The 26,248-nt window shown below is 45.1% G+C and overlaps 1 protein-coding gene, 1 long non-coding RNA gene and 1 other non-coding gene across 5 annotated transcripts in view; 1 reads left to right on the forward strand and 2 right to left on the reverse strand.

Annotated features, from left to right (window-relative positions):
• Window positions 1–5,877: 5,877 nt before the first annotated feature.
• Window positions 5,878–11,931, reverse strand: LOC105072647 (uncharacterized). Its single transcript, XR_835634.3, has 3 exons — window positions 11,538–11,931; window positions 8,032–8,217; window positions 5,878–6,366 (listed from the first exon to the last, which is right to left on the reverse strand). It is a non-coding gene; the product is annotated as an uncharacterized LOC105072647 (long non-coding RNA).
• On the reverse strand, window positions 6,707–6,779 carry TRNAT-AGU (transfer RNA threonine (anticodon AGU)). Its single transcript has one exon. It is a non-coding gene; the product is annotated as a tRNA-Thr (tRNA).
• The window catches only part of LOC105072686 (transmembrane protein with metallophosphoesterase domain), a 76,037-nt gene continuing 61,705 nt past the window's right edge, over window positions 11,917–26,248 (forward strand). Inside the window, exons 1-2 of one of the 3 annotated variants that reach the window (XM_045520138.2) lie at window positions 12,189–12,400; window positions 14,309–24,500. In XM_045520138.2, coding sequence (XP_045376094.2) covers window positions 14,417–15,760 — 1,344 coding nt within the window. In that variant the 5' untranslated portion in view covers window positions 12,189–12,400; window positions 14,309–14,416 and the 3' untranslated portion in view covers window positions 15,761–24,500. Of the gene's footprint in view, window positions 12,099–12,188; window positions 12,401–14,308; window positions 24,501–26,248 lie in introns of those variants that run through there. The other 2 variants (XM_074345335.1, XM_045520137.2) reach the window with 2 other exon arrangements.

The following is a 26,248-nucleotide window of genomic DNA, read 5'->3' on the forward strand; positions in this document are numbered from 1 at the left end:
TTCTTCAGCTTTTCTTGTTATGTCATTGACATTCTTTAAGAACACAAGCCAAAACTACAAGACCCACTACACACCTATTAGAATGGCCAAAATTCAAAATAACTAACAACGCCAAATGCTGACAAGGATGTGGAGTAGCAGGAACTCTCATTCACTGCTGGTGGCAATACAAAATGGTACAGCCACTGTGAGAGACACCACTTTGGTAGTTCCTTACCAAACTAAACACACTCTACCATACCATCCAGCAATTACATTCATTGGTATTTACTGAAATAAGTTGAAAACCTGCACACAAATGTTTATAACAGCTTTTTCCGTAACCGCCAAAACTTGGAAGCAAACATAATGTCCTTCAATAGGCGGATGGATAAATAAAGTAGTACATCCAGACAGTGGAATACCATTCAGCACCAAGGAGCCATCAAGCCACAAAAAGACATGGAGGAAACTTAAATGCATGTTTGTAAGTGAAAGAAGCCAATATGAAAAGGCTACATACTGTATGATTCCAACTATATGACATTCTGGAAAGGACAAAACTTTGAAGGCAGTAAAAGGAGCAGTGGTTGCCCAATGGTGGTGGTGGGGGGAGGCATAAATAGGCAGAGCACAGAGGATTTTTAGGGCAGTGAAACTATTCTGAATGATACTATAATGGTGGATCAATGTCATTATACATTTGGCAAAACCCTATGATGTACAACACCGAGAGTGAACCCTAATGTAAGCCACGGGCTCTGGGTGATTTTGACGTGTCAAAGTAGCTTCATTGGTTGTCATAAATGTACCCCTCCGGAGTGGGATCTAATAGTGAAGGAGGCTGTGTGTGCATAGTTGCAGAGGGGATATGGAAACATCTCTGTACCTTTTGCGCAATCTTGCTGCAAACCTAAAACTGCTCTAAAAACTAAAGACTATTTTTAAAAAGAATACAGGCCAGTTATTTTATAAAAGGCCCTTCACTGGGGTTTCTCTGATGCTTCCTCAAAATTAGTTTCAGATCAAGCTCTTGGACTAGAAAACCACAGAAGCAGTGCTGCACCCTCCTCATGCATCACAGGAGGAACACAGTGTGTGCCGCTTCTTGGTGGTGTTCACTTTGATTACTTTGTGAAGGTCGTGTCCATTTTCCCCACGTCATTTTTTTTTCTTTTGTAATTAATAAGCTTTTTGGGTATGAGACAGTAGCACAGTTCTTAAGAGCAGAAAGCAGAAATAAGTGGTCTCTAAACAGAACAGTGGATTTTCTTTTTTTTAAGTGCAAGTATGTGCACATAGAGAACTTCACATCAGGGGACAATGAAAGAATTATAGCTATGGGGGCGTATAGCTCAAGCAGAGCACAAGCTTAGCATTCATGAGGTCCTGGGTTCAATTCCTAGTACCTCCTCCAAATATAAATAAATAAACCCAATTACCTCCCCCTAATTAAAAAAAGAAAAAAAATTGTAAATATTAAAAAAAAAAGAATTACAGCTACACATAACAACAAAGTTCAACCTTAAAAAGAAAAAAAAAGATCTCACCTGTTTAAAGTTTAAAAATATATGAAAGCTCACAAAATATTATTTAGAAATGCAAGTAATACAGTCTTACCTCATACAAACACCAAGGTAAAACTGTAATGAAAAAGGAACCGTAAACAAAAACTTTGGATGGTGGTTTCCTGTCAGGGGAAAGGAAGGGCAGGGAACTGGGAGACAGTTACCTGGGGGCGAGGGGCTGGGAGTGAGTTTGAGAACATTCACTGCATCATTTTTTATGCTGGATGTATATTTTAAAGATAGGATTTTATAGTTACTCACTATTTTTTAAAAAGTTAGGGGAAAAAATCCCAATAGTTACACAAAGAAAATGAAACAAGTGGATGGGATGGGGTGGGGAAGATTGCATGAGGAGGTGATGTTTGAGCAGAGACCTGAATGGCGTGTGTGTGGTGTGTAGTGGGGTGAGCCTGTGGAAGGAGCTAGGCTGGGAGAAGAGGTTACCTGGTCCCTTCCTGAGCCTCCTGCCCAATCTGGGATCATCTTGCTTGAGGCTTGATGTCCTTAATGTGTGAAGAACAGACACACAAAAGGAAGCGTCCAATAAACAGAAAACCGTTCAATCCCGCTAACACAGACATAACAATTCAAAAGCATCTGGTGGGGAGGGTAGAGCTCAAGTGGTAGAGAGCATGCTTAGCATGCACAAGGTCCGGGGTTCAATCCTCAGTACCTCCTCCAAAGGTAAATAAATAGACCTAATTACCTCCCCCTCCCCCCTGCCAAAAATTTAATAAAATTTAATAAATAAATAAATAAATAAATACATGCATGCACGTAAGCATCTCACATGTGGCTCAACTGAACCAGAAACTAAGCTCTGGCCACATATTCCTCCTTCGTGTACTTGTCTTCTCAGTTCCTCCAGAAAGACCTTTGCCCAGGGCTGTTATTGTAGATTCCACTGCAGATATCACCTCCTCAGGACATTTTCATTTCTTCTCTGTCCTCCCTACCTAAATCAAATCAGAATATCACTTAGGGTGACAATTTCAGGTCAACAGTTATCAAACTGTATACTTTAAATATGTGCAGTTTATTGTATGTCAGTTGTACCTCAATAAAACATTTTTTTTAAGGAGACATGATACTGAAAGTAAACAAGCAAACCCACAGTTGCAATGTTTGTTTATTTTTATGATTATTTGTTTGATGTGTCTTTCCTCTTAAGACTGTTCCTTCACTAAGTAAGGTCCAGGTCCCTTTTACCTAGCACTGTGTTCCTAGCACATTGGAGAGTACCTGACACATTGTAGGTGCTCGAGAAATTCTTGAAGAATGAATGACAGCTCTGTGAGGCTGTCAAGTCTCTCCACCAAGCTATTTCTCTCAAAGAAACCATTCAAAGGCTTATCATCAAAACCCTTCTGTGTTCACAGCATTAGTTTAAGTCCAGGGTGGTTAACAAAGGTGAGTAAGGGAGGCAGCATAAACCCAGAAAGGAAGATATGATAACTATTTTAATAACTCACAATTTGTTAACCATCTTCTGGAATGCCAAAACAAACTGGAAAACCACTTCAAGATACACAAAGAATTATTGCCTTTCTACAAAAAAATAAACTCATCTAAGATAGAGGACCTGAAAATTTGGTTGTGGTCGATTGCAAGAATGCTTCCAATTCCTCCCCTCTCCATAACTATGCCCCTTTCAATGTGACTTTGTAGCTTCTCCATCAAGAAACAGAGTCAGGAAAGAAAGAAAGGAAGAAAGGAGGAAAAAAGGGAAGAAGGGAAGAAAGGGAGGAAGGAAGGAAGGAAGGAAGGAAGGAAGGAAGGAAGGAAGGAAGGAAGGAAAGAAAGGAAGGAAGAGAAAGAAATGGAGTCAGTTTCTCCAACCTTTAGACCTAGGTTTGGCTGTGTGATTTGCTTTGACCAATGAGATGATAGCAAATGCTCCCTTTACACTGAGACTTGCCCTCCCTTGTGGCACTTGGAACCCTCTCTTCATTGACTAAGCCTAGGCTAGCCTGCTGGAGGATGAGAGACTTATGACCCAATTGTTTCTCCACCACTCCTGCCACCTGCCTAGAGCATGAGTGAGTCCATCCTCGATGATCCAGAACCAGGGAATTCACAGCTCTCTGTAGATGCCTGGGATGATCTGTTACCCAGCATTAGCTAATAGTACATTGACCAAAAGTTTCAGAAGGGTACCCTCATTTTTTTCTTCTCATCTGGCTCCTTCTCTTGTCCTTGAAGTCAACTTGGTGGGACTCATGGGGAGAGACTGTCATATGTGCACTGCTGCCTCTGCTGGGACATCTTCTGATCTCAGTTGGTCACCACTGAGGAGTCATCCTCATTACTGCGGCCAGGTCCCTCTGGGTCCATCAGCTCTATGCCATTTCCAGGCCACTCTGCTTTGACAGTGGGGCTTGGGAAGTCTCGCAGGGCTGCTCGGATCCCAGGCTCCACCCACATATCACAAGCCAATGCCCCCACAGAAGATGGCTCTGGAGCAGGAGGCATGAACAGTACACAAGACAGAAAGAAGGCTACTGTGGCTGAAGAATAAAGAGTCAGTCAGGGGAAGAATAAATAGTCAGAGGAAGAGTCCCCCTCTCTTCCCGGAGCGGGGAGATGGGGGGACAGCAGAGGTTAAGTGGAATTGCCTTTGAGGAGAAGGTTGTGGGTGGGCAGGTTGCTTCCCATGATAATTCAACACAATTTGTAAAATGAAATGAAACCAGACACGTGCACTATGGCTGACCCCTGCTTGTGGGGCTGCTCAGCTTCAGCAGAGCCGTGTCTAAGCATGTCTCCTCACTAAAGGAGCCAGCGTCCCCCTGGGTGGCATTAATGACGAAGTCTCTCATATCATGAATTTATTCATTCTTTCAACACACTGTCCAGAGTCTACTCTATACCAGGTCCTGCCCTTGGTGCTGGAATGCAAAGATGAATCAGACATACACCCTTAACTGCAAGGAACTTCCAGATGAGTAGAGATAAAACATCTATTTTTCCTTTTTTCCATTTGTTACCTTGACCTAGAGTGAACTGTTGTGTGCCAGGCACTGTATTAGAGAAGTGATATCTACTGTTTCTGCTGGGAACTCAAAGTCTGTAGAAGACAGGTGAGTAAACTTTCAATTACCCACCATTAGAGCTGGAATAGAGACCTGAACAAAGTACTGTGTGGGCTCCAAAGAGGGCTGGGTAACTGTCTTTGTGGGTTCAGGCTGCTATGACAAAAATACCATAGACTGGATGCCTTATAAACAAATTATTTCTCATGGTCCTGGAGGGTAAGTCCCAAGGTGCTAGCAGATCTGGTGTCTGGTGAGAACTGCTCTCTGGCGCATGAATGGCTGTCTTCACACTGTGCCCTCACTTAGTGGACCGGGCACAGGAGCTTTCTGGAGTCTCTTTTTTTAAGGGCACTAATCTCATTCATGAGGGCCCCACCCTCATGACCTAATCACCCAAAAGACCCCTAAAGCCCCCACCTCCAAATACCAACACTTTGGGGATTAGGTTTCAACATATGAATTGGGGGGGGACAAATATTCAGCCTATACAAGCCATCTAGTCTAACAGCGAGTCTGGGAAGGTTTCTGGCAAAGACCATGCTTGAACTCCTTTAAAAGGTCAGAAAAAAATGGAACAGAAGTTTGCTGGAGGCGGGGGGTGGGGGGTGGGGAGTGACAGTGGGGTGGGTACAGCTCAGTGGTAGAGTGCATGCTTAGGGTGCGTGAAGTCCTGCATTCAATCCCCAGTACCGCCATTAAAAAAGTTTTTTGGTTGAAAAAAAAAAAAAAAAAGAAGTTTGCTGGAGGCTAAAATGGAAAAGAAAGAAGATTCCTGACAGAGGAATCTTCCTTCTGCAAAGGACAAGAAAAATGTTGGGGCTGGAAGTTAAAAAATAGTATAGGAGACCCCCAATGTGAACCCCGTAAGAAAAATGAGGGCCAGAGTTACAGCATAGACCATAAAGAGCCATAAAACAGAGAAAGAGAAAGGTTATAAGTTAGATGCAGGTAGAACACGATAGAAATTTCTGGAAGGAAAGATCTCCTTCAGCTAGTGCCATCACTGATTACCTCATGAAGAAAGAGGAGCTAAGAGATTTAAGATTTCTTAAATTAAATTAAATTTAAGGTCTCTTAAGAAAGTTAAGACTTCATTAAGACATCTAGAGTTTGAATTGGGAATGAGTTGTGATCTATGGTCCTAAAAACAAAATCTAAGAGGACATCCCCAAAAAACAAGGTTGGAGAAAGCTCAGGAAATACGTACAGAGAGTGTGCAGGCTGCAGAGTAATGTCATCATGTTGAACAAATAATTCTCTCATCCTGGGCTAGAAAATTGAGCCTGAGGCAAGAATTAAATGCCAATGCTTTATTGGGAGATCCAACCCAATAGGAGGATGACAGTAGGAGAGAGAGGCAAGAAAGAATGAGGAGCAGCACACAGTAACCTGTTACCACGCCTGGCCACTGCTTCAGTACAGCCTTGAAGACACAGAGCCAACTTCTTGGCAGGTGCACCCACTAGACCAGGTGGAATGTCTCTAGACAGGCTGTACAGAGAAACCACACCTTGAAACAGTTGATCTGAGGGAGGAAGGGAGAGGATGCTTACTTACTGGCTCTCCCTCTTCCAGTCTCCCATTGCACTACGGTTCTCCATGGGGCAGTGAGCTCACGTGCCCTTCTGGGTTGCACCACCCAGCTTCTTCGGCAGCCACTTGGGAAGCGTGGGGCTTCATCCCAGTGAGTGTAGAGGTGTCTGGAGGAGCCAGAGGCTCCAGATGGCTGGTTTGGGATGGCAGATGTGCCGCAAGGGCAGCTGGGTAGAGCAGGCAGCCTAGGGCTTGGGAGACAGAAGACTAGTGAATCTGACACGTCATATCGATGTGTTTGATACCGCAGTCAGAGGGGTTGTGAGCCAATTACCACTGAAACTCTGACCCAGAAGCTGCAAACTTAAGTCTCTCATGGGGCCTGCAGTGGACCAGATGGAGATGGTTGCCAGCTGGAGGGACCCACATGCATAAAGAACACCCCAATGCACATCTCTAATCTACTGTGACTCCAAGGGACCCCCAGCTTGGTGTGGCCAGACCTTCTGATCTTTGAAGAGAAGCTGGAATCCAGATTATATAAATAATTTACTTATTTTGGGGGGGTAGGTAATGAAGTTTATTTTTTAATGGAGGTACTGGGGATTGAACCCAGGACCTCATGCACACTAGGCATGAGCTCTACCACTGAGCTATACCCTCCCTCTAGCTGTAACTTTCAACTGAGCCAGAAAACTACTGCGATCATTCAGAGATGTGAACCATGACTGCAGATGTGGGTATAAAGATAGAGGGGGCTAGGTCTGGGGGCCCAGGTGAAGAAATAACAGACTGAAGTCAAACATGAAGGGGGAAAAGTCAACCTTGCAAAGAAGCAGCTGGGAGACCTTGAGGAAGCAGACAGTAAAGATGATATAGAAAGAAGAGTGAAGACTGTTTAAAACAAAGTCATTTTTCCCCCTAAGGCTGGCCTCACTAGTGCCATTTTGTGTTTTTAAATCTCAGACTCCTGAAGGGAGCTTGAGGACATGGGGTCAAGGGCATCTTAACACGCATGACGGTCATGAGAGGTGAGCCAGTCCCGGGACACAGCTGCAAATTCTTACTGGGATTGTGGAGAAACTGCTGGCTGATAATTTCATGATTTTATCTTTTTATGGTTTCACAACCATACCCATTAGCTGGTTGCTCAACTTATCCCCAGGACACAGATCTCAGGACTTCCCACATCAGAAACCCGAAAGACTTAGGAGAAGAAAGAAGAATCACCGCACAGCAGAACTACCCGCATCTGTAGGCAAGAGGCTTTATCTTTCATTTTTTAAATAACTTTTTACTTTGACATCAGAACTGCTGTATGCCCTCTCCCTTACTCTTCAGTTGTTAACATTTTGCCCTAACTTGCACCATAATCTGCTCTTACCATAAACATAAAATGCAGATGTTTACTAGGTGTAATGTATAATTATATATAAACATATACATATTATTATCATTCAAGAGGAAGTTGCAGACATTATAACCCTTTACCCCAAAATATTTCCGTGTATTTCCTAAGAACGTAGCCACAGTATCTTCATCAAAATGAGAAAATTTAATATTGATACACTGTTACTTTCTAACCCATAGTCTATTTTCAACTTTTATCAATTCTCCCAATAATGTCTATTGTAGCAGGTTTTTTCCCCCCGGGTCAAAATCCAACCTGGGATCATGCATGGCATTCAGCTGTCATTTCTTTTTAGTGCAGGCTTTGTTTTCCTCCTTGCCTTTCACATATATCATTTAATGCTCTTAAAACCAATTACAATCATTTTAATGGAACTTTAAAAACATTAAAAATGTAAAGTTAGTTAAATTTTTACACTGAAATACAGCTCAGAACTGAGACTGAGACTTGAGGGAAAGCTCTTATTAGGACCATAAGGGAAAATAGGTCATTCAGTGCTTCTTACCTTGTGCAGAGTCCTGTTAAGATAGAAAAACGAAGTTTTCACCCGTTCTTGGGCTGCACACATCTCTTCTATTCATTGCTCTCAGGCTTGTGATGAGGCCTCCGTGCTTCTCAAACTACCTCTGGTGAAGGGTCAGTTTCGCTTCTGTGGTTATCAGTGTTCTTTCTTCTCTTTCAGGGACTGATCCTGTTGTAAAAATTTCAGAAAAATCAACTATTAGAAAAAGGAAGTAACAGTAGACATAAAACTCACATCCACTTTTTTCATTATTCGATTCAAGAGACAAACTTTCTCAAGTTTCTAGATGCCTCCTCTGAATTTCTGTACTGATCTCATGCCACTGGTCCTCGGACCACACTTTGAGTAGCACTGGTCTGTATCAGAGCAGGCCCTGTATTTAGTTCCAGTGTGGATGTGGACACCTTTCTCACTGGAGATGAGTCCCTACGGGGTGACAGCCTTCTTAAGGTCATTTCATACCCCTCACAACCTGGAGTTTACATCCCAGGACACACTCTATATGTGCACTTGGACAGGAACTGAAAAATAAGGTATGCACGGAAGCATAGCCTTGTAAAAATAACTTGGGCTCTAAAGTCAGGCAACGCAACTTTAAAGATGCCATCACTTCCTAGCTCTGTGGCAACTGGCGAGTCATTTAACTCTTCTGGGCCTCGGTTTTCTCATCTGTGAAATGTGGATAATAACATGCAACTAGATCATGAGGCAGAGTGACTCACTGCTGCTAAAGAATCCAGTATTATTATTACAACAATAGTATTATTACTACTGCCAGCCCAACTATAATACAAAGTCAGGGGCTAACATCTCAGAAACAAACTACAATCCAAACTCTCTGGGCACACTTTTACTGGAAAGGGCCAGATAGAACGTATTTTAGGTTTTGTGGGCATCAGGTTTCTGTTTCAACTGCTCAGCTGCCCTCATAATCCCAAAGCAGTCTCACACAGAACATGGAGGACTGGGAGTGGCTGTGTTCTAATACAACTTTATTTATGGATACTGACATTTGAATCTCAGAACGTTTTCAAGTGTCACAAAATATTATTCTTCTTTTGACTTTTTTCCAATCATTTAAAAACATGTAAAAATAAATTTTTAACTGGCAGGCCATGCAAAAACAGGAAGGAGGGCCAGATTTGGGCCACTGGCTTTAGTTTGTCAGCCCCTGTGCTAAACCCTTTCTGCCTCAATTCAGTTAAAAAAAAAATGCCTGCTGCGTATAGACCTTAGATCTATAGGCTGGGAAAGAAGGTGGGAAAAGTTGAATCTGCCATGTGCTAAGAATTTTTTTTTTAATCTAATTTCCTCTTGCAAGGATTCAGTCTCAGGAAAAAAATTGAAAAAACAGTACAAAGAATTCCATGATTGATTCCCCAAATGTCAACGTTTTACCACATTTGTTTCATCCTTCTGTGTGTACACGTACACACATTTTTTCCCCTGAATTGTTTGAGGCAGTTGCAGAGATGACGCCCTTTTCTTCCCTAAAAACAAGGACATTCTCACAGTGCAATTATCAAAATCAATGAATTCGTACAAAACTATTATTTAATCTTTAGACGTCGTACCCGGATCAAAAACAGGAAGTTAAACGACAGTCCTAATTCTGATTTCATCACCTGTCCCATTAGCATCCTGTAGGTGCCAAGTTCCAATAGGCATGATCTCTGGTAACGCCCCCCAACTACCCAATGAGTTTGATATTATTATCCTTATTTTACTAATGAAGGAACTAAGGCTCAGAGAGGTTAAGTAACTTGCTCACAGTCACACAGATATTAAGTGGTGGAGTTTGAATTCCAACTTAAGTCTGTCTGCCTCCAAAGCCTTTAGTACCTCTTTAGTACTGAGCTAGGATTGCAGAGTTTGGAAAGGAGAGGGGAAGTCGGTAGTCTAGGCCTATAAAGAACCTGGGAAAGGAAAGCCAGCACCTATTTCTCAATTTCCAGAGGAAATGTCCAGTGGCAAAGGAGAAAGGGAGGAGCAAATGGAATTTTGGCTGTTTTGTTACATAATATAAAAGTTTTTTGGGTTTTTTGGAAGATAGTTATGGTTATTTTTTAACTTTTTAAAAGGAAAAAATAACTTTTTAACTTAAAACAGATACAGAAAGTGACACAAAACAAATAAATGACCAAATGAGTTATATTATGGCAAATGCCCTTGTAACCATCCTCCAGTTCAAGAAACAAAGCTTTGTTGCCCATTCCCAGAAGCCCCTCCACAGGAGCCCTGCCAATCTCAGGCCCTTACCCCGCCAGAGTAACCACTATTCTTGACTTTTGTAACCATTATCCCAATGTTTAAAAACCAAACTAAGTTTTAGAAAGATCCACACATTGTAATATATATATAGTGCTAAAGAAAAAATTATTCTGACACTTGCTGAAATGGCAAGGCTGTTGTAATAAGAGCCAACTCTATAGACATCGCTGGGGGATGGGTCTCAATTCTAAGCACAGCAAAGACAGCTGGAGACTTATAGGCAGCTTTTGGGTGGAAAATTATAAGAGATCTCAAGGGGGTTTTGCTAAGGGCAGGCCAAGGACTTAGAGGTCAAAGCAGGGGTGGAATGGGGATGAGAAACTTGATCAGATATCAAGAATTGGGGGATTGTCTCTAAACTGACTCAGCTGGATTCTTTGCTAAGTGTGGACAATGCCGGGCAAGCAAGGACAGGACAGGCACAGAGGGCCTAGGCTAGGTCTAGTCTGGTCTCAAAGAGTCTCCAGTCAGAGGAGCCTGATTAAAGTGTAGTCAAGGAGTCTGTCAATAGCATAACATAACCATACATTCCTAATTTTCAAAACTAAGTTTTGAAAAGTTCACAAAATAAAAGTCGAAAATATTTACAAACCAGTGAATTTTGTGGAATGCCAATTATAACTTGATAAAGCTGGAGAAATATACATGTATACTTAAAAGCGATTTCCCCAAAGGCTCCTTCCTCTGAAACTCAGTTTTGATTAAAGTTGGAGACTTCTGCAGTGACAGGAAGAAGGGGGGAATTTTCAGAGAGTTCAGGGAACCAGGTTGGAAAAGACTTAACTTCAGGCTCAGATCTTGTGGGTAACCAGGGGTCCTGCACAAGTTAACACACGGTAGAGCCTTCGTTTTCCCAAGTTAAAAAAAAAAAAAAAGAAATACTATTTGGTGTCCACTAGACAGATCTTGCCATCGCAACGATGTTGTTGAGAGGCTTAAGTGCAAAACTGAAAGTGGGGGAGGTATTGTTACTCTTACCTCTCAAAACCCAAGGATGAATAAAGTTCCTCAGACCCTGGTGCTTTGAGCACTGGCATTCCGAAAGATTTTGCCACACTGGAACCATACCTCTAAATTTAACAGTAACCTAGAACAGTGGGTCTCAAATTTTAGTGCGCACTGGAATAACCTGGAAGGCTTGTAAAAGGACGTATTTCTAGACCTCTCTCCTAGAGTTTGGGGGGCGAGCACCTATTATTTACTTTTCTCTCACGTACCAGATACACGGTTGGTCCTCACTGGCGGGCCCCTGGTTTAGTTTTCCGGGCAGCCCCCAGGCCCATGTGCAGGGCTGGGGGTCTAGCTCGTCATTTAGTTTATCTCCCTTCTCTCCTGTCAGGTAAGCCAGGGAGCAAGGAGATCCTGGATAAAGTCCAACCCCCGGGCGCATCACCGAGCTGCTGACAGCCAGGCCTCCTGAGTAAGTCTGCGAAAGGTCCCGCGTTCCGGCGGAGGCCGGCAGGGCCCGGATAACTACGCAGGAGTCACGCGGCCGCGCGAGGCCTCAGGCTCGCGCCTCCGGGGCTCCGGGCTCTGCGGCCGTGGGGCGGGGCGGGGCGGGGCGGGGCGGAGCGGGCGGGGGGCTGGTGGCGGGCCCGTGAGGGGCGGTGCCAGGCCGCCGGTCCCCAGTAAAGCGACGCCCGGCGGCTGCCCCGGCGCTGACTGAGGAGCCGGGAGGCTGGAGGATGGACACGCCGGGAGTCGTTCGTATCTTCTCCCTGATGCTGGTGCCGCTGCTGCTGGTGCCGCTGCTGCTGGGCTCTGCGCACGGCTTGCACGTAAGTCCACTGGACCCTCGAGCAGGAATGATGGCTAGCGGACAGGCTGGCGAGAGACCAGGCTGGAGCTGCGGCCACTCGGGGTCCTACGGGGCGGGGTTCCTGGGACACCCCCCCACCCCGGGCGCGCCCGGCTCCTCAGGCAGCCGAGGGAGCGCAGGCAGTGGGCCGGCCCTCCAGTCGGGGGCGGGCCGGGCGCGGCGCGCGTCCTTCCCGGTAGCTCTGTCGCTCGTGTGTTCCGCCCGGCCGCCGCTTTCGCTTGGACCCGCTTCCCTATCCGCGTGACGAGGGGCTGAGCTCAGGTGCTTTCCTGCTTTGCGGTTTTCCGGAAGGGGGATTCCACATAGCGCGCATGATATTGGAGGGCGCCTAGGGCTCTGGTTTGGGGCGCCCTCCCTTGTCCAGTTTGTGCTCTGCTGAGCGCTCCGGAAGGAGAAAAATAGGGTCAGGAGAGGCCCCCGCAAAGAGAACATTGGGCTAACTTCCTTCGAGGTGTTCTCTTTTCAAACATCTCCTGCCCTTCTCGCCACTTCCCGCCGCCTACTTTTATGGCTTGGATTTTCCAAACCTTCAGGGTTTGGCGGTGGGCGAGAGGCAGGCCGCAGGTGGCCGCCGGCGCCGCTGCGTAGCTGGAGGGAGGTCCGGCCGGGCGGGGTGGAGGTGGGGGCTTGGGTGGGTGGCGGGGCTCGGTGAGGGGGGTGCGTGCACGACTGCGGGAGAAGCGCAGCCTCAGCCCACCTGGCAGAGCTAAGGCAAGGGCCCGAGGGACCTCGGACTCGCTCCTGGGGAGGCCGGCATCACGGCCGCGGAAAGGTGCGGGGGTCTGGGGGTGGGGGAGCGCCAGGTTGAAACTGGCACCTGTCTCTCCGCACATTCAGCGAACCAACTTTGGCTCCTTCAGAATTTGAATGGGCTGAGTCGGGTGCTTGTTTTAAGTAGAAACCTATGAACTTGGGCCCGTTGACTTGCAGATTATACCCTTTGATAAAAGGTTTTCAGTAAAGTGCCTGGAGCAGAAAAAAGTCATATACCTGTCTAAAACCCATGTTGAGATTCTTAGGTATTTGGAAAACAACGTTCGAAAGTATTTTAACTTGGGGTTCTTCTTGGGAAAAGGTCACTTCAAAGGAATGTTTGTTTTGGTCTTTGGTTCCCTTGCCCTGGTTTTTTGCCTGGAGCCCTGGAGTGGGAATTAGCCAGCTATGAGAAACACGAGAGAAAAGTTCATGGGTTGCCAGTGGCAGAGAAAGATGGGGAGAGGGGGGAAAGGCAGATCTTAACCAGCATCTAGGAATGTTGTGAGAGGGGAGGGTTAAGAATTTATGGAGGAGGGGCTGGGAGACAGGGCAGCCCCCCGTGTCACGATTGATGATCATCCTTGTTCAGCCTCACTCAGCAGGGGCTGTCCTATGACTGCCAGGCCCAAAAGCCCACACTGGGAGGCTGGCTTCACCCCAGAGATTCTTAGGTCAGGCACCTAGGTCTTGTGCCTGGTCCTAGAGCTGAAAAAGATACCAGCAGACTAGCTTTCCATGATTTCCTTGTTTACATTTATTTAGAACAGCGGTTCTCAAACTTTAGCCACCCCAGAAGTTAAAACAGAACATTTAAAAATATTTATTAACTTAAGAAATAATAAATTCATTAGATGTCAATCAACTTATTTTTTTGAAAAATAACTATTTCTCCCCAAATTTGAGGACCAAGAGTGACATTATTTTACATTTTTGCAACTCTCTTTCAAGTCTGTCTTAACAGATGGCAGTTGGATTCTCATAGCTACTTCTGCATTCATGGAGCCTCTGGAAAACTCCACTGTACACTCATGAGAGAAGAGAATGGGAAGGCTTTTTGGCTTAGTATTATTATGAAAATAGTTTTGAGTAAATGAACCACCCCTCTCAAAGGGTCTCCCTGGGCCACACTTTGAGAACCGCTGATTTAGAATCATACTTTTCTTACTATAAAAGAAGTTCATGTACCTTGTGGAAAAACTTTTTAAACATTCAGAAAACTGTAAGAAAATGAAGACAGCCCATCACGTTACAATCCAGTGTATTTGTATTTCAGTAATAAAGTGTAGTGACTGGCTGGTATTTGAGTGGCTTGGCTTCCAGGTGGGTCGGGTAGATGTAAGCGGCCTGCAGGTTTTGAATGGGGACAAGGAGGTTCTATTATCCCACAAAGCTGACGCCGGTTCCTGGTTGCAGGCGGAGCTGACCTGGAAACTTCTCCTTGGCCACTGACCTTTGTAAGGAACTCACTTTCCCAAGCCCACCCACACAGAACTGGCAGGGGAGCCTCTTAGGAGTGGAGGCATGGCCATCTTCAGGCAGCTGTCCCTGGGCACCAAGGCCGCCCTGGCTGCTGGCACTGTCTTCGTGTCCATGATCATCTCCCGTTCCTACCTGGCCCAGAGCCTTGAGCTCAGGGCCTGGCGGTGGCTGTTCCGCCTGCAGCTTGCCCTCTTTGCCAACTCTCTCATGCTCCTCGGCTCCCTCTACATCTGGCGGAGCACGGTCGGCAACCTCAGCCACTCCCCAGCTGCGGAGTCGGCCTGTTTCCAGCTTTGGAAGATGGCCGTGGTGGCCTTCCTGGCCCTGGCCCATTCCAGCTTCTTCACCATGCTCTTTTTGGTGGCAGAGGAGCCCTATCTCTTTTCCCTGGCTGCTTACTCCTGCCTCGGTGCGTACATCATCATGGTCTTCTTCCTCTGTACCCTCAGCGGCATGGAGCAGGCCTACCAGCTCTTGGCCTGGCACTCCGGCAGGGCCGTGGGCAGCCTTGACAAGACCAGGAAGCTGGCGCTCAGGCCGGCGCTGGCAGTGGTGGTGACCGCCGTGCTCAGTGTGATCGGGCTGCTGAACGCTGCCCAGCCCCCGGCTGTGAAAACCGTGGAGGTGCCGACCCATCAGTTACCCGCCTCTATGGACAACCTCAAGATCGTGCTGCTCTCAGACATCCACTTGGGCCCCACGGTGGGCAGGACCAAGATGGAAATGTTCGTGAGGATGGTGAACAGGCTGGGGCCGGATGTCACGGTGATTGTGGGTGACCTCTGCGATTCCGAAGCCTCCATCCTCCGCACAGCTGTGGCTCCCCTGGGCCAGCTGCGTTCACACCTCGGCACCTACTTCGTCACAGGGAATCACGAGTACTACACGTCGGATGTCAGCAACTGGTTTGCACTGCTAGAGTCACTGAACGTCAGGCCTCTGCACAATGAGAATGTGAAGATTTCTGCCACCCGGGCTGAGCCTGGCGGGGTTGAGGGTGATGATTGGATCTGCTTGGCAGGGGTGGACGACATCGAAGCAGACATCCTGCACTATTCTGGCCACGGCATGGATCTCGAGAAGGCCCTAGGGGGCTGCAGCCCCGACCACACCACCATCTTGCTGGCTCACCAGCCCCTGGCTGCCAAGAGAGCCCTCCAGTCTCGGCCGGACATTAATTTGATCCTCTCTGGGCACACGCACGCTGGGCAGATCTTCCCCTTGAATGTGGCAGCCTACCTCCTGAACCCCTTCTTTGCTGGTCTCTACCAAGTGGCCCAGACTACGTTCGTATATGTAAGCCCTGGCACCGCCTACTACGGGATACCCATGCGGCTGGGCAGCAGGGCGGAGATTACAGAGCTCATCCTGCGGCGGGCTCCCTGAACCCACCCCTGCCCCGTGTGCCTCCTCTTTACCCTGGCCCTCCATCTCCATCCCCCTGCAGGGCAGGCTCCCTGCTCCCCCTCCTCCAGCCTCTCCTGCCAACACACGCTTGTCACAAGCCTGGCAAGTCCAGGCAGGTTAACTCTGCAGATGGTCATCTCTGTCTTACAGGCATTTGTCAGGCCACTCAAGCCCCTTGTGTCAGAACAGGTATCTGTTTTGCAGATGACGTGGAGTAAGCCGACCTCCTCTGCAGAGCTCACGGAGGGGATGAACCCAAACCAGGGGGGTTGCTGGAGAGGGATGCCTCGGGAAAGTGGAGTAGGAAAGGGACTTTTGGTGTTTTAAAACCCTCTTTAGGGCTTAAGCAGTTTCCAGAATCATTGATCCAGAGCTTTCTGGGGAAGGGGCAGTGTTGCTAGGGCATCTGGGAGAACAGGGGAGATGGCTGCTGGAGAAGGTTTTCTTTTCTCCCTTGGTTCTGTCAGAGTCACCTGTATTGAGAGCATCAGCGAGACTGGCTGGAATATGTTCTGGGCCTTGAGTGAGGCTGGGGTTGGGGGTGAGGGGACGGATGCCAGCTCTGGTAGGTGACAGTCCTAGTGCTGCTGCCTAGGGATTCAGAGGGTGTACGACACCTGGCTGGGGGGATTAGGGACAGGCTGCTCCCCACCACTGAGATGAGAAAACTGAGGCCAAGAGAGGTAGGGCCTTGGCAGCACGACCAGGGATGTAGGAGATTCCGGTAGAAGCCAGGTCTTCTACCTCCCAGTGTAAGTGTTCTCTCCACTGCCTGATAGTTAGGTAGCTGTATCTGTTCTAGATTCAGACGCAAGTAACAGTGTAAAGAGAACAAACAAGGGCCGGAAGCCTGATGTCCTTTGGAATGGTCTGCCTGAGGCTGAATTTCCATTCACCATAATGACGCAGGCTGGGCCTGCAAAAGGGTGGGCTGGTTTCAATGTAGGATAACTTACACTGGGGGAACTGTCCAGAAACCATAGCACCCACCCTCTACCCCAGGGTGGGTCTGATTTTTTTTTTCCTGGAAGCAGAGGTTCCCTCTCTACCAGTGGGGGAGGTGGTAGCTTGCCTGGGGAGTGGCAGGGCTCTGAGCTCTGGCAGGGCCCCAGGCCTTCCCTCCTGGCTGTGGGGTGCTGGGCTGTCCTTCCTGCTGGGTGGCTTCCACCCCTGCCCTCACCCCCACCCTCTGGGCCTGGCCCCATCCTTCCCTGTCCTAGGGCTCTGACCACCGAACCATACGGCCATCTCTGCACTGAACCCATAGAAAAAGAGGCAGGGGTTACCGTGTCTGGTGTGATCCCACCCCTGTTGGCTGGAGGCAGGGGACCCTTTGACCCTGGGATAGCAATAAGGCCTGTTAGAAATGGCCTCCCTGAAAATCTTTTTCTGGCAGGGAACTCTGACGGGGGGTGGGGTGGGGGGCTCACCCTCCGGCTCGCTTGTCAGGCAGCATCGGGCAAACTTGACCTTCCTGGGTCTTGGCTTCCCTTACCCTGAAGTGGGGATGATTACCTACCTCAAGAGTGTTTCGTGAGGAGGGTGTTAAGTCATGGCGCAGAGCTGCTGGGGGCACTTTATGTTCATTTTTAAGCATCACATGAGGCACACTGAGGAACTGTGTTGGTCTCAGTGCTCAGAGATTCTGTAGAGCAGCCAGTCCCGGGGAACGTGAGTGGGTACCACGCCGCCTGCCAGGGGGCCGGTGATCTGTCAAAAGCAGTGACTGCAGGGCCATGGATGGCTTTCCTCTGCCTGTGCTCCCGTCTCCTTGTGCATGCTCTATCTGGCCAGAGTGAGTCTCTTCCTTTTCCTCCTGGTCCTCTTGGTGTTTACTGGAACCCTGGGGGTCCTGGAGGCCACCTTTCTCATGTCCCAGCAGCCAAAGTATTGACCTTCCAGTCAAGTTTCCAGTGTGTCTTTGAGTCGAGATTTCAGTGATTTCCTCATTATTTACACCCCCCCACCCCCCCCCACCCCCGTGTTTAATCATCCTTACAGCTGAGAATGAGTTGGGGGAGAAGCAGCTTCAGAACTGAGGAAGTGCCCCTGGGGAGCCTTTCCTGAACACATTCTGCAGGTGGTGGGACTACAGGCGGGGAAGGGCTTTCTTTGCCCAGGGCAGCGCCCCTGCCTGCTCTGCTCAGGCTCCCTGGCACCCTTCTCCGTGGCACCACTCAAGCTCCCCGCCTCTCCCGGCCTCAGGAAGGTCGTCACTCTTCCAAACCCACTCCCTTTCTCATGCCCTGACCCCCTTTCCGATCACCGACTTTCCAGCTCTCTCATTTGGATCCCAGCAGACTGAAAGTTGTGCTGTTTGTTTTCCACCCCTCGGTGCAGCGGGTCCTGGGTGACTCGCCTGCTCACCAGGTTATTACACTGTTGTCTTGATTTGAGATCTTTCTCATCAGTGCCCTGAACTTGATAGAGTTCCTTCCATCAGTCCTGCTTTCATCTGGCATCTGTCTTGTGTACCAGTTGTCCTTGCTCTGAAGTCCTGGCTTGACTGATTCCTCTCTATAAATAGAAATGAAACAGGTCTGTCTGTGTGCCCAAGGAACAGTCAGCAGCACCTTTGTGTACTTGGTTTGTGTTCCATGATGTGGTGGATGTTTTCCCAGCAGAAATTTCTCCATTTGTGTCCAAATATGGTCCTGGTGGGCAGGCGGCTCTCCACAGCACACTTGGTGCCTCTGTTCTCTGTTCTTCAGTCACTTACCTTGGACAAGTTTATTTATTGCAAGGGGTTGGGAGGAGGTGGTGAGAACCATTTACTTGAAGCCTGAAAATTCTTTCAATTTCATTCTAATTTCTTTTTCAAAATCTGTTAAATGAAAGTCAAAATGAAACGTAAGTCTTTTTAAAAATTAACAGTCATGTGTATTATGATACTATTGTTATAAAATCTCAATGCATTAATCCTACTGCCATCCATTCCAAACATGCATTCACTCATCCATCCTTTTTCCCCCCTTATTTTGCTTTCTCTTTTAAAGCTTTTTATTGTGAAAATTTGAAAATATTCCCAAAGTAGAAAGACTAGCACCTGAATCCCCATATATTCATCATCCAGCTTCAACAACTGACTGTTCTACTGTTATTTCTCATCTATGCTTGCCCTTTCTTTTTTCTTTCTTGTCTGGAGTATATTAACAAAAATCTTAGAAAATGTAATGTTACCCCAAAGTACTTCAGTATAAATTCTTATTTAAAAAGCATCTCCATAATGCTGTTACAGCCAAGGAAATTCAGAATAATTCTTTAATATCATCTAATACCTAGTTAGGAGACTTGGGGCTAGAAGCCAGGTCTTCTGTCTTTCAATAAAAGTGTTTTTCCCACTCTCTGGGGGTTGAGTAGCTACATCTGTTATAGGTAAGTGCAAGATTCAACTGCAGTTAACTGTGTAGAGTTTTCAATTCTTCCTGATTATCTCAACTGTCTGTGTATGTATGTGTGGTAAAAAAAAAAACAAAACAACACATAGCCTAAAATTTATCATCTTAGTGGTTTTTAAGTGTACAGCTCAGTAGTGTCAAGTATATTCACATTGTTGTAAAACAGATCTCCAGAGCTTTTTTCATCTTGCCAATCTGAAACTGTATCTGTTAAACAACTCCTCCCCTTCCTCCCCTGCCCCAGCCCCTGGTAACCAGCACTTTGCATTCTGTTTCTATGAATTTGACTGCTCTGGGTACCTCATGCAAGTGGAATTATGCATTATCGTCTTTTGTGACTGGATTAGTTCACTCGGCATAACATCCTCAGTGTTCATCCATGTGACAAGACTTCCTTCCTTTTTAAGGCCAAGTAATATTCCATTGTATGTATAGACCACATTTTGTTATTCTTTCATCCATCAGAGGACATTTGGGTTGTTTCTACCTCTTGCCCATTGTGAATAGTGCTGCTGTGTACACGGGTGTGCAAATACCTCCCTGAGACCCCTTCTGTTCTTTTGAGTATATACCCAGAAGTGGGATTGCTGGATGATACAGTAGTTCTATTTTTCTTTCTTTCTTTTTTTTTTTTTTTTTTTTTGAGGAACCCCTACACTGTTTTCCATAGTAGTTGAACCACTTAACAGTCCTACCAGCAGTACCCAAGTGTTCCAGTTTCTCTACATCCTCACTGAAACTTACCTTCTGGTTTTTTTATTTGTTTGTTTTTGATCATGATGTGAGGTAATAACTTATTGTGTTGTTGATTTGCATTTCTCTGATAATCAGTGATGGTGGGCATCTTTTTATATACTTGTTGGCCATTTGGATATTATCTTTGGAAAAATGTGTATTCAAGTCTTTTGCCCTTTTTAAAATCAGGTTATTTGATTTTATTGTTGAGTTGTACAGGGTCTTTATATATTCTGAATAGTAACCCCTGACCAGATATTTGATTTGCAGATATTATCTCCCATTCCATAGGTTGACTTTTCACCCTTGTATCCCTTGATACACAAAAGTTTTTAAGTTTGATGTCCCATTTCTCCATTTTTTTGCTTTTGTTGCTTGTGCTTTTGGTGTCATATCCAAGAAGTCACTGCCAAGCCCAATATCATAAAGCTTTCCCCCTATGTTTTCTTCTAGCAGTTTTTAAATTTAGGGTTTTATGGATAGGCCTTTGATCCATTCTGAGTTAAGTTTTGTATATGATGTGAAGGGTCCACATTCGTCCTTCTGCATGTGGACGTCCAATTTCCCTGCACCATTTGTTGAAGACACTGTCCTTTCCCTATTGAGTGGTCTTGGCATCCTTGCTGAAGACCATTTAAATGTACATGTGACAGTTTATTTCAGGCCTGTCTGTTCTTTCCCACTGGTCTATTTGTCTGTCTTTATATCAGTATCAATATATATCGCTTTGATTACTGTAGTTTTGTTATATCTTTTGAAATCAGGAAGTGTGAGTCTTCCTGCTTTGTTCTTCTTTTCCAAAATTGTTTTGGCTATTTGGGCTCCTTGAAATTCCATATTAATTTTAGGATGAATTGGTCTATTTCTGAAAAAAAATGCTATTGGGGTTTTGATAGAGATTACAGTGACTCTGTAGACAACATTGGGGAGTACGGACGTCTTAACAATACTAAGTCTTCAATCCACGAACACGGGATGTCTTTCCATTTATTTGAGTCTTTTTAAATCTCTTTCAGCAGTGTCTTGTAGTTCTCAGTATATGAGTCTTCCACCTCCTTGGTTAAAGCTTAGTCCCAAGTATTTTATTCTTTTTGATGCTATTATAATTGGAATTGTTTTCTAAATTTCTTTTTTGGACTGTTCATTGTCAGTGCATAGAGATGCAACTGATTTTTGTATGTTGATTTTGTATCCTGCAAGTTTGCTGAATTTATCAGTTCTAACATTTTTTTTTTGTATATGAAATCTTTAGGTGTTCTGCATATAAATAAGATCATGTCATCTGTGAAGAGAGATAATTTTACTTCTTCCTTTCCAGTTGAATGCCTTTTATTTCTTTTTCTTGCTTTGTTGCTCTGGCGAGGACTTCCAATAGTATCTTGAATAAAAGTGGCAAGAGCAGGCATCCTTGCCTTGTTCCTGATCTTAGAAGAAAAGCTTTTAGTCTGTCACCTTCGAGTATGATGTTAACTGTGAGCTTTCATATGTGGCCTTTATTACGTGGAGGTGCTTTCCTTCTCTTCCTAATTTGTTGAGTGTTTAATCATGAAAAGGTGTTGAATCCTTTCTATTTCTGCCTCACTTGAAATGATCATGTGGTTTTTGTCCTTCACTTTGTTAATATGGTATATTCTGTTGCTTGATTTTCACATGTTGAATCATTCTGTCATTCAGAATCTCACTTGGTCATGGTGTGTAATCTGGTCCTTGGTTTTTCTTTGAAATTTTCAATTACTGATTCAATCTTCTTCCTAGTTATTGGTCTGTTCAGATTTTCTGTTTCTTCATGATTCAGTCTTGGTAGGTTGTATGTTTCTAGGAATTTATCTGTTTATTCTAGATTACCAGTTTGTTGGCACACAATTGTTCACAGTAGTCTCTTATAATCCTTTTTTTTTTTCTGTGACATCAGTTGTAATAGCGCCTCTTTTATTTCTGATTTTAGCCATTTGAGTCCTCTCTTTTTTCTTAGTTAATGTAGCTAAAATTTTGTCAATTTTGTTGATCTTTTCAAAAAACCAACTCTTACTTTCACTGATTTTTTTCTTTTTTCTCCCTTATTCTCTATTTTATTTACCTCTGCTCTAATTTTCATTATTTCCTAGCTAGCTTTAGGTTTAGTTTTTCAATTTCTTGAGGAATTATGTCACTTAATAGTTCTTTTACTTGAATCAGGATCTAATAACAATATAATAAATATTGTATTTGATGTATTTCTTAAATCTCTCTAAGTCTGTAAAATACCCTCCCCTCTTATTTTATGTCATTTGCTTGTTCAACTTAACTGGATATTATATCTTGGTTCTTTGGATTTGTGGTGGTGTTTAACATGTACTGTCCTCGTATTTTCTGCAAACTGGTAGAGGCAGACGTCTGTTAAAGTTAGAACTAGAAGCTGGATAGATTCATGTTCAACTTTTCCCCTTTTATGGTAGGAAGACTTCATTGCTTTCAGTGATGCTAAGATTGACCCATGGGTCCAGGTGTTGTCAGCTTGGCCCCTCTGCTAGAAAGTTTCACGTCATCTTTTCATCTAATGCTTCAGCAGTCATTGATGATTGTTGCCTAAAGTCATTATCCCACTAGGGATTGTAAAGTGGTGATTTTTTTTCTTTCTAGTTTGATACATTGAATACAGAATTTTGTAGGCCAGAGTACTAAACAAGCTTTCTGGGAATAATTAGTTGACTTTTATATAATGAAGAGACAATGGAAACATTTTACCTCAGTTCTAAGTTCTGAAGGAATTTTTGTAGCATTTAGAAATGTAATCCTGCCATCAGTCCCCAAAACAGTGATTCTCAATTTCATCATTTCTTCTGCATTTGCAAGCTGTGGTTCTTTTACAAAGAATTCTGTTCTTTCCCTTGATTCATCAGTTTTCAGAATGATGAGCTGATACTCCCAGCAAACTCCAAGGATAACCAATAAGCTTTGGTTTTGGGTGGGAGGGAGTATTATGAATTTGGCTATTTTTATATATTTGGCGTGTTTAAACCCATTGAAATGGTACATCTTTTACTGCTCAAAGTATCCCCATCTTTGGCCAGTTGGAGCTCCTTCAGATTGGCTTCTGTGTCATTTTGTTGTAGCCCTAATAGTTTTGATAGTTTTAGGCTTATTTTGTACATATTCTGCCCCTGACTTGGATTAAGTAATTTCTTAAGGAGTCCTGGTTTCTTTTAGTGAGAAATATTTAGCGATCATAATTTAAGTGCTAGAGGAGATAAGTGCTAGTGTCATTTCTAAACTGTTTCTATGGCTATTGCTAGGACATATATATTTTTTTACAAAGAGAAAAAATTTTTAGTTATATTAATATTCCCAATTCAAATGGGAGATTATGGTTGTTTTTTTTTTTTTCTTTCTTTTTAAATAGACTCTTTTTTAGAGTAGTTTTAGGTTCACAGCAAAATTGAGTGGAAGGTGCAGAGATTTCCTGATTATAGGGTTTTTACTTAACTTTGATTTTTATCTTTGTTTCTATTTTACACTGAAAATTTTGGTTCATAACAACCGGATATAATTACCTCTTTATCCTCCTATGTATTTCATAGATTCAAAATAGTAATAAAATATTATTAATAGGATGAAATCTGCTAGATGCAGGTTTATTTGTTTGTTTTACCTGAATACAGTTCAAAATGTATTTTTATCCTTAGGCTCAACACACTCAAAATACTATTTCAAATTCCCTTGAAATGATTCTTTCCTGTGTGGGAAGTTAGGTCTGTTTTTAACATTTAGGAATTATTTTATATTTTTAAATTTTATTTTGGTTTTCTTAAATTATGCACGTACCTTTTCTCTGAGAGGAGGGGGCAGAATTAAAGCTGTAAATGTCTGGGAGTCCTGGGGGGTTAGGAACTGGTCCTCACCTGTGCTCATTCCTCTTCCGTTCTTCCATTTTCCTTCCTCTTCCATTGTAATTTACACTCTTTATCCACAGTTCTCTGGAATGCTGAACAAATATCTTTTTGGAACAAGAGAGGCATGAGTAAATAAAATACATAAATATATAAGCTATAGCAGATCATTCACAGATTACCCCAGATTCATATTGATCATCACCCTTTGTTCCCCAGCCTGTCTGCTGGAATGGTGCTTTCACGACATTTGATGTTTGAAAGGCTCTTAGGTTGAGGAATGTGCACAAGTCATGCAAATATAATTGTTTTTAGTCCTGAGGACTAGGAAACTTGGGAAATGTTCCCATTACCTGGTGATATAAGTATTGATGTTGTGCTTAATTTTTAAAAAATGCTTATTTACCACTGAAATAATCTAAATGGTATCAATAACTTGAAACATGTTATATTGGATGGTATTTGGTCCCTGACATGTTTTTGGTCTGAGTATATTTCATTTGCACTGTGGTCTTTTCTCTCCGATATTATATGCATTATGTACATTGGGTTGGGCTGGGGGGTGGGAGCTCTGGAAGGTGTGGGCTTTGGCTTGCTTGGAATTGCTTTTTATTTTGTGAGTTCTGTGACCTCCTGCACGTAAGAACTGATGCGACCACACCCGTGCACATGTGAAATAAAACAATGTCTCTTCCATATTCGGTTCCGGTGTCAGTTCATTTAGAAGGGGCAGAATTCTGTTCTTTCTCTTGATTCATCAATTTTCAGACTGTTGAGTTGTATTTTGGGGAAAAAATCTCTGAAGGCGGGTTTCTTTCTTTCCTCCTCCCCTCCTCGGCTCTCCATTACCTTCCTTCTGTTAGTGGTGCCACAAGTCAGTGGTGCCAGCTCTTTGAGGCTGGATCCTCTCAGGTCCTTAAACACTGAGAGGGATCATGGAGTGGGTTTTCCCCGTTGATCTTGGCCATGACACTCACCAGTTAGAAGCTGTCTCTTAGGTGATGCTGCTTCTGTAGCTGTCCATAATCTCCCCTCTGCTGCTTTTCTAAATTACAGTTTCAGAGGCTTGTCACTGCTCCCCAGGTACCATGGTGGTGTCTGCATATCAGACCAGCGAGACAGCTCAGGGAGTATCCTGACAGTCAAGACTGATTATGGGAGAGCTGGGCAGTTAACAGTGTCCTGGGGCAAGAGAAAGACAGTGTCTTGCTGACAGGCAAACTGCTTTTGACCCTTTTTATTGATAATTTTGAAAAGCTTAGAACATTAGCTACAAACCAAATGCCAGAGGCTGTGTTGATGATTCCAGGAATGATACCACACCCACACGGTAGCTGCCTCTGGGTTTCCTGCTTGGTTAAACAAGTAATCAGCCAGCATCCACCAGGCTCTGTTTTTTACAGGGGCTCATGGGTGACCTGCATTGGGATGTGATGAGGATGTCCAGTGAGTCTCTGCCGGGGAGGCACCAGGATCTGCAGTTCCGGGAGGAACTGTGGTCTTGTTCAGATTTATCTCGGGTGGAGGTAGGGAGTGGGCAACTCCAGGACGTCTGCTTGGTCCTTCCCTCCACAGTGACTCATGATGAAGAGTCTAGGGGCTGTTAAGTAAAGCCATCCCAATTTGCGCTCAGGACCAGGGACATCAGTGTGGGGTAGGTCCTCTGATTTGTTGGGCCCACTTGAGAAGGACTTGGGCCAAGGCTCCCTTTCCTGTGGCCAGAGAGCAATGAGGGTAGGGTGGGGATCATGGCATCTCAGGAGCCCTGGCATCCAACTCAGACAGACTGCATCCAACAGTCCTCACACGGTCTGGGGGTGCCTTAGGACACAGGTGCCCTGCATCCCGTTGGGGAAGGATTATTTGTTGTGTGTCCTTAGGGTGCTGTTACAGGGCCCTCCCTCCCATCAGTTGGCTGTAGACCTGCCTCAGAGCTGGGAACCGGACGAAGGAATCACGAGTTTCCACTGTAGTGGCAGACCTCAGCATTTTGCTCATGAGTAATTGATTCTTTTCTTGTGAGACTCATCAGGCAGTGCCCTTGCTGGTGGCCCAACCATCTCACCCTCTAGAAGGCTGTGGTTTACAAGCCCTTGCCTGAGGTCACCTCTGTCAACATGACCTGGTTGCCACCCTGGTCTGGCTGGTGATAGTGGTGACTATGGCCACCTGCCTCTGGCCGTCAGGCGGTACCTCTTTGGTTATCCCGGAATCTCATCACCCTCAGTGACACTAGGGAGCATCTTCTGTCCCCTGCGCACAGAGGACAGCCCTCCTGGGGCTTCTGGAGGATGCCAGGGCCGTCCTCCCTGCTGCGTTCCTTACAGCATGGAACATCCTCTGGCCTGTCCTGGGGAAAAGAGCCAGATGGTGGGGTGTCTGGTCACCGTTTTTACCTTCCCACCTCTGGGAGCCATCTCCCACCTTCCTCTGGGTTCCAGAGGAATGTTCGTCTCACTTCTTGTTAG

The sequence above is a fragment of the Camelus bactrianus genome, chromosome 17 (assembly GCF_048773025.1).
Source record: "Camelus bactrianus isolate YW-2024 breed Bactrian camel chromosome 17, ASM4877302v1, whole genome shotgun sequence".
NCBI classification, from domain to species: domain Eukaryota; kingdom Metazoa; phylum Chordata; class Mammalia; order Artiodactyla; family Camelidae; genus Camelus; species Camelus bactrianus.